The 7,949-nt window shown below is 46.7% G+C and overlaps 1 protein-coding gene across 2 annotated transcripts in view; it reads left to right on the top strand.

Moving 5' to 3' along the window:
• The window catches only part of DAAM1 (dishevelled associated activator of morphogenesis 1), a 178,398-nt gene that overhangs the window by 164,252 nt on the left and 6,197 nt on the right, over positions 1-7,949 (top strand). For both annotated transcript variants that reach the window (XM_006026226.3, XM_006026227.3), the window contains exons 20-23: positions 459-627; positions 1,438-1,545; positions 4,250-4,310; positions 6,598-6,729. In XM_006026226.3, coding sequence (XP_006026288.1) covers positions 459-627; positions 1,438-1,545; positions 4,250-4,310; positions 6,598-6,729 — 470 coding nt within the window. The remainder of the gene's footprint in view (positions 1-458; positions 628-1,437; positions 1,546-4,249; positions 4,311-6,597; positions 6,730-7,949) is intronic.

Below are 7,949 nucleotides of genomic sequence, written 5' to 3'. Positions count from 1 at the left end.
CCTGCTGAAATGGAAGGTATTGCGCGGTGATCGTGCTGCTCATACAGAGCGTACTTGCTTGGTGTGTTTGTTGTTCATTGTGATACCCAGTATTTTTGTTTCTAATGAGGTTTGGAATCTGGAAATTGAGCTGGAGTTAAGAAAAATATTTTCCTTCCTCAAGCAGTTGGCATATTGATTTGTTAGAGCAGGGCTGTCCTTGTGGGTTTGTTTCTCCTTTTAAAAAGTGAAAAAGAGACTGTTTAATGCCAGTGAATACACCCGAGCTCCGTGGAAGTGTCAAATACATATAATGAGGGAGAGAAGCAGGAGATTAGACTCTGACTGTGTTACTGCTGACAGGATTGCTTTTGGAAAGAGGGAGCATCTTCTGATTTGATGACTTCGTTCTTTAAATCACTTGAAACCTCTGAGTTGATGGGTTAGTAACATGCGACGTGTCCTGTTTTCCCTTCTAGCCATCCGTGCTGGTTCCAAGGCAGTGCTTCATAGCAAGAGCCTGAAGCAGTTGTTGGAGGTGGTTCTGGCCTTTGGAAACTACATGAATAAAGGCCAGCGAGGCAACGCGTACGGGTTCAAAATCGCCAGCCTAAACAAGATTGCAGACACAAAGTCCAGCATTGACAAGTGAGCAGCCCATCCTGAGCCTATCCTTAGAAGCGCTTGCGCCTTCTGAAAAGCCCCCAGAAGTTATTACTTGCAATTTAGTGTTGCCCTTTAAGCTCTCATGAATTATACCACAATATTGCTTCAGACAAAGCAAACGTCGTTCTGTTTGTGGAGGGGAAGAGGATAGGTTAAGACAAACCAAGAAGAGAGAAGTACCCATGCGACAAAAACGGGGAAGGGGGGAAACTGTGAAGATACTACTGCCTTTCTGGGGATGCTCAAAAATAACTTGGACACCACAGTGGAAGGCACCTGAGAAATCCCTTGGACCAGTGGTGCCCAACCTTTATCCCCAGTGGACCAGATAGGTAGTGCCCAATCTAATGGGGGGCCGGATCTAGCACAGCAGGGCCCCATGCAGCTGTGCAGAGGGGGCAGGGAGCAGCCTGGCTCCAATTCAGCCGTATGGGGGGATAGCCCAGCCCCATCCCCAACACCAACCTGGCTGCACAGGGAGAAAGGGTGTGGGAATTTGGTAGCAGGGAAGGGTGGAAGTAATAATGGCCATTGCTTCCCTGCCACCTTCAAATTTTCCTACCGGTGGGGAGCCCCCACCGCTACTGCATGGCACAGCAACACTGTGTAGTATAGGACAAGCAAAGAAGAGTGCTGTAACTTGGCAGAACTGCAGGAAACATTTAAGCAAGCAAAAAATAATTGCATGCACTGGAAGTCATTAGACTTAATGAGCTTGTGGGCTCCAGCCTGTTGGCCTGTGTAGTGGATTGTACTGCTATTACAATGTCATCTCTCTCTCTCTCATCACAGGAACATTACCCTCTTGCACTATCTCATAACTATAGTTGAAAAGAAATATCCCAAAGTCCTCAGTCTTCATGAAGAACTGCGAGAAATCCCTCAAGCAGCCAAAGTAAAGTAAGTAGAGCAGTTGTCGGTTTGTACGTGGTAACTCTGGCGAACTGTTGTCTACAATGTAATATTACCATTTTCTCTTCTGCTTGTGTGAGCTCATCTCCTGCTCCGGTGTCTGAAATCAGCTTCTGGGAAGGCGCAAAGAGCTGTTGACGCAAGCAAATGTCAACTGAGGTAGCCTTTTAAACCTCTGACATAACAGCAACACATTATAAATCTCCTGTTGCAAGAAGAGCCACTTGGAATCACCCCTGCCTGCTTGTACACTTGCTGCAAAAATGTTTGATGCAAAAAACCCTGCGACACATGCATGGTTCTTGTAGGAAGCCAGTGTAATGGAGTTGCAGACATGCACCTGGTACCTAAATGTGAATGCAACAGCACAGATTGCAAAGATGTATGTGCGCACTTTTTATGGAGGTAAATGGATTTAAGGATAGGCAAGTCGAGGGGGTAATTTAACTAAGCATGTTATTAGGCAATCATGTAACATCGAAGACCAGCCTCGGTGCAAGTTTTGTGGCCTCTTGCACATTCTTTGACAATCCAGCCATTATTTGTTAAATCTTACCTGCTTAAACTGCTTTAAAATGATGGCATTTCTCTATAAACCGACCGTGGCCCTGGTTGCGCAAAGCATTTAAGCCCAAGCTAAATGAGGAATCTGTGTTTAGTAAAACCCCGAGGTAGGGACTTAAGTCTCACTGAAATCCATAAGGCTTTTTTATCTGTTAAAACCTGAGCACGTGCCTTCCTGTGCTGGGATCTCGGTGTGCCTTGGCTGAGTCAGAGGTTCTGTTTCTAAGCTTAACTCGCATGTGAATGAGGAACTTGTTTAGATTTGTATCATATATATAACGGGGGATCTGTCAGACAATCTTGGTTTTGGGAGAGGGTGGGTACGTGTGGAATTCACAAAACCTAGTAACGGCTTGTGGTTCTTTTTAGTTTCAAAGGGCTCTTTTAATGCAAAGCCTAGATTCACCATCAAAGAGCAGCAACCTGCAAAACATCCTAGGTGGTAGCAAGTATGTTCATGTTTAAAGCAGACCGAGTCTTAATACTTTTCGCTCGTTATTAGTAATTGAGGAATTAAAAAAAATATATGTGGTCCACCCCTTAGAAGTACTGGGCCAATCAGATATTTTGAACAAACCTTGCAGGCTCAGTGGACTTATATTTTCTGATAAAATGTTGTTCTGTCAGTAAAATTCATTGAGGAAGCCTCTGGGAGCAGGGTGGTGTGTACAAAGCCAAGAGACCCCTAGCAAAGAGAGACACGCCCAAGCAGCATGAGGTCAACACCAGATCCCCTGAACCTCTTCATTAGACTCTGGTCTTTCTCCCCCTTCCAATTGGACCTGGGGCAGTTTCTGCTACACTCAGAAGAAAAACTTTGTCTGGGAATGGTGTCTTTATAGGTGAAAACAGGCATCGCCTTTTGTTGCCTTTGTACTACCATAGATATTTTTATGAAGGCACAAAGGCCAAGCAAACAGATGCCCGTACTTCTTGTCACTCCACAGATGCCCAAAATTGGTGCCAGCAGTGAAGGTGATATCAATCTGTGCTGCTGTTAGCGGCAGGCGTCTGTTTATGTTGCAGGAGTGCCAGCAGCCTGGAGCTGCCTTCACTCTCCAGCTGTCCCAGGCAGGTGTCCTAGGAGCTTGAGGGGCCTGATCCTGCAAGTCCCAGAAATTCCCAGTCCTGGTCAGGGTCCTCAAGCCCTGGGAGCACCCGCCGGGCTTTCCTTGCTCACAGAGGTACGCTCCCAAGACCTCCAGGTCTTCCCTGCTTACTGAGACCCTGGAGATCCTAGGGGCACATCTCTGCAAGTAGGGAGAGCTGAGCAGGCACTTCCAGGGATCGAGCGGCCCAGTCCTGGGCAGGAATTGCCATGGTGTGCAAGACCGGGCCCCTCAAGCTCTGGGAGAACATGTCTCCCGTTGTCCCGCAGTACTAATGGGCAGGACAACAGGTAATGTGCGTTGCCCACTGAAGTAGATCAGCTGTGCCAAGACACATCCCAGCAGAGTTGTTCCTCTTCATAGGGTAGAAACAGATGTTACCTAATGTCATTTGTTTAAAAATAATTCCCATGGGGTGGGGAAGTTGAAGGTCCGTCAGCTGGAGAGGAGAGATCATCACCCCGGGTACTTGGGGAGAGGAGGAGAAATCATTCTTGTAGGTCCTGCTCCTTGCCTGTCGCAGCCGTGCTGGAGATACCTTCAGGATGCATGGCCTATTCAGCCTACCTCATTTAGCTCTGGAGCCGTTCTTCTGAGTCCTAGGGGACTTGTGGCAATTGGGAAGTGAAGAGGGGAGGAGAGGGCAAACTGTCCTGGGGGGGAAACTGGTATCCCATCACTGCTTGGTAGCTACCGGGGCAGTGCTGGGTAAGGACCCTGCTTCCTATATCCAGGAGTCTCCAGAGGTGGGTATTATGCTGTGTGGCCAAGTTTTGACCCACAGCTTGTTTTAACTTGACAGTGTCCCTTTTATTCATGAAATGAGCAGAGCTGTGAAATAAATGGCTGGACCTAGCTTCAGAGTCACCCATCTTCACAGCGGATGAGGGGCACTCACCTGTGAACGGGAAACGCCCTCTGGGAGTTTTTGGCAAGGGGAAGGCACAGTTGATTGAATGTGGCAACTTGGAATGGCCCGAGAGCCGCTGACCCTTGTACAATCTTGCCGTTTCCAACAGCATGACCGAGCTGGAGAAAGAAATAAACACCTTGAGGAGCGGGCTGAGAGCTGTGGAGACTGTAAGTATTATTTACCCACTTAATAGTCTATTCTGATTCCAGGCATCAGAGCATCCATCCTCAGGGAGGCAGGACAGGAAACCCCGAGCAAAGCTGCTTTTATCTTGCTTCCTGGAGATCAGTTTGTCTTCCTTCCTGCCCTGCATGTGCGCCTGTTCTCTTCAGACGGCGTTGGGATAGGAATTACTGTACGCTGGATATAAATCATCCGAATGCCTAACAAATTCACGGGGGGGGTTGGGTTAGGTTAGCCATGGGCTTGTTGAACAAAGCCGTTCCTTTGCATCAAATGAGGGATTTTGTTTTTCTGGCTCCCAAAACTGTCCCTCGTGGGGCCCACAAGTCTGGTCACAGCTTCTCTTGCTCAGTCTGACCTCGAGGGAATCACAGGGAGGGAATACTTGAGCGTGGGACCCCCAGGGAGGAGGGAGAAGGATAATGCATGCTGATGAGTTGGTGGCTCTGTGCATCCACATGCAAAAGTGGATATAGATTCAGGGAGGGAAACACCAAAAAATCATGGCCTCGTGATTGCTCCTTGTGCCGTTGAGCCAGAAAATGAGAGAGCACAGTACACTGTCTTGCTTTTTACAATGCTTTGTGCAGCTCCAATCAATGATGGTGGCTCATCGTTGAGCAGCTGTATGTGTGTATGAGCGGTCTGTCTGTCTGTCTATAGCATACATGTAAGTATGAATGTGCATGCACATGTGTATATGCGTATATATACATGCACACAGGCGCCCTATATTTAATGGCCTACCAAACTTGTGTTTTTCCCCAAAAAAATTAGCTGTCCAAAATTGGGGTGTGTGCTTTAAGCAAGGAAGCTGCTTTCTACCCAAGAATGGCTGCAGGGAGCTGTGCTCCCTTCCCAGGCACCTGAAGGAGGGGCAGAGTCCAGTTCTCAGCATCACTCACCCTCTCCTTGCAGCTAAAAAGCTCAAGCTTTAACTCTGTCGCATCTGCTTCCAGATTGCCCCTCCTGCATGTGCCTGGGATCCTACAGCTAGAGTTGGGCCTGTGCGGAAGCAGGGAAGACTCCAGAAAAATCTTTTCATTTTCATTCTGCCTTTCCAAAACCAGAGTTGTGCTTTACCTGGGGGCATGTGATATGGGAGAAATTATAGTATATCGGTAGCAGCAAGTTGGATATTAGCTGCTAAAATAAAATACCGGGCTTCACACCTCTTTAGTTTTCTTTAAGGGAGAAGTCCCTGCACTTTTTCTTACTGCATACCCCCTTCCAGATTTACCAGATGCCTGCATACCCCTATCCGCATACATTTTCTATTTTAGCCCCTTAAATGCCAATTATTATTATAATGAAAATTAAATCTGTCATTACACAAGTTCTCCTGCGTACCCCCAGGGGTACATGAACCATGGTTTGGGAGCCCCTGCTTTAAAGCTAGAACTCTTCTGCGTTTAACAGTAAAAGATGATGATAGGTAGATTTATGCTTCAGTAACCAAAAAATATAGTGAGCTATGTTTTAACTTTATTTTCTTCAGAAGATGAAGCAGTGCATAAATAACCCCAAGTTGCTGGTCTGCAACTGTGCGTATTTTATTTGAATTTGACGCAGAATGTTCTTGATCTTAATGGGAAGGTACAAGAAGAAACAGTAGAAAGTAGCAGCTAAGCTTGGAGCAATGTGTCCCCTTATGTAGCTGTTTCCCTGCCAAATTGTTAAGCTGCGGGGCTGTTGCTGCCAGTGCCATCCGTTCCACAGATGAAATTAGAAAACTTGAACTTGCCTGAAAGGGAAAGTAAAACTGCAAACACTCATGTTCATGCAAAATCACATCCCACAGGATCACACTGGATGAATATGATTTTTTTTAATTTTTTTTTTGCTGTAGCAAGAGGGGTCACCTTTAGAATGAGCCCGGCCACCTCTGTCCCTCTGCACAGTTGGCCGTGTGTCCCTCTGCTCTTCCTGAACAGACAGTGTGTTGAAAGGAGCATTTCAGCACCTGGCTTCTCAAAAGCAGAGAAGACCAAGTAGAACAGAGAAATTATCCATCCTGTGTCCCAGCGCCCGCAGTCTTATTCTTAGATCCTAGGCCTCGTCATCAGGTCATTTTAGTAGTTGGAGTCTTATGGACACTACAGCTGGTACGTGGAGAAAGAGACTGTATAACATTTTCAGGGTCAGCTTTTTTTTCTTTTTTAATGGTGCTTATTTTAAAGGCAATATAAAAGTTGGGCGTGTTTAAATGTGATGATTTTTGTGTCCTTTTCTAAACAGACACTGACCCAAATTACATTTGTTTCCCTAAAGGAGCTGGAATTTCAGAAATCTCAGGTGTTACAACCAGGAGACAAGTTTGTGTCTGTCGTCAGCCAGTTCATCACGTTAGCCAGTTTCAGCTTCTCTGACGTGGAAGATCTTCTGTTGGAAGCAAAGGAGTTGGTAAGGTCCCACGGCACGATCTTTGTGGGGCATCTTTGAAGCTTCCTGTGATGCCTGATTTTTTTTTTTTAATTGCAACAAAATTTGTGTCTTTGTTTTTTGAACATTTCAAAAAGTCAGCAGCGTTACAACTGGATGACAAGGCAACCAGGCAATTGCATTTACTGTTGGTCGAACAGCAGAAGGAAATACAACTGCAACACACAGCAACGTGTGTCGTGGCTCAGATACCAGTAATAGAAATAACCCAGACCATGTGAAGCTCTCAGGCTTCAAAAGTGGGGCACTTGCCCTGTGTCGTGGTTTCAGAGATGTTAGGGGCTGGAAGGTTGACTGAGAAAACCAGTCATTGCTGGGTCCAGGTTCTCAAACTAGTTTTCATAGAATTCTAGAAAATTCAGGTTGGAAGGGACCTCGCGAGGTCACATCTAGTCCAACCCCCTGCTCAAAGCAGGATCATCCCAGCCAAGACTTTGTCTAGCCAGGTCTTAGAAACCTCCAAGGATGGAGAGTCCACCACCTCTCTGGGTACCTGTTCCAGCGCTTTACTACCCTCCTAGTGAGAGAGATTGTCCTAATATCCAACCTAAACTTCCCTTGCTACAACTTGAGACCATTGCTCCTTGTTCTGTGTCTGCCACCACAGAGAAAATCCAGCTCTATCTTCTTTGTTACCGCTCTGCAGGGAGTTGAAGGCTGCTGTTAAATCCCCCCTCAATCTTCTCTTCTCCTTCAGCCTGTCCTCATCACTCATGTCCAGCCCTCTCACCATTTTCATTGCCCTCTGCCAGACTCTCTCCAGTTCGTCCACATCCTTTCTGTAGTGGGGGCGGGGGGTGCAAAACTGGGCATAGTACTCCTTATTCCTTTCAGAAAGGCTTCACAGCCATAATAAAGGCTCAACCAACCCACAATAAAAAAACCAACCATAAAGACCTTCTGCCTTCTTCAGAAGACAGGAGAGAGGCAATTTTAGCTCTGTGCTTCTCCCCATCGTCACAGTCGGCCTTTGCACTCCTCTCCTGTCTTCTCCGTCAATAGTCTAGATTACATAAAGATAAGATCTTCAAACCCACCCGCGTCTCCTCGCCAAAAGTGACCTAGGAGTCTAAGCGCGACGAGACAGGCCCCCGCCTTGAACTCGGCAGGAGTTAGGTACTGGGTTGAGGTGCTGTAGAAACCTGGCCCTTTCTAATCTGTCACCTTTCAAAAATGTTTAC

Source organism: Alligator sinensis, unplaced genomic scaffold (genome assembly GCF_000455745.1).
Source record: "Alligator sinensis unplaced genomic scaffold, ASM45574v1 scaffold708_1, whole genome shotgun sequence".
NCBI classification, from domain to species: domain Eukaryota; kingdom Metazoa; phylum Chordata; order Crocodylia; family Alligatoridae; genus Alligator; species Alligator sinensis.
This window is presented reverse-complemented; position numbering and strand designations above follow the sequence as displayed.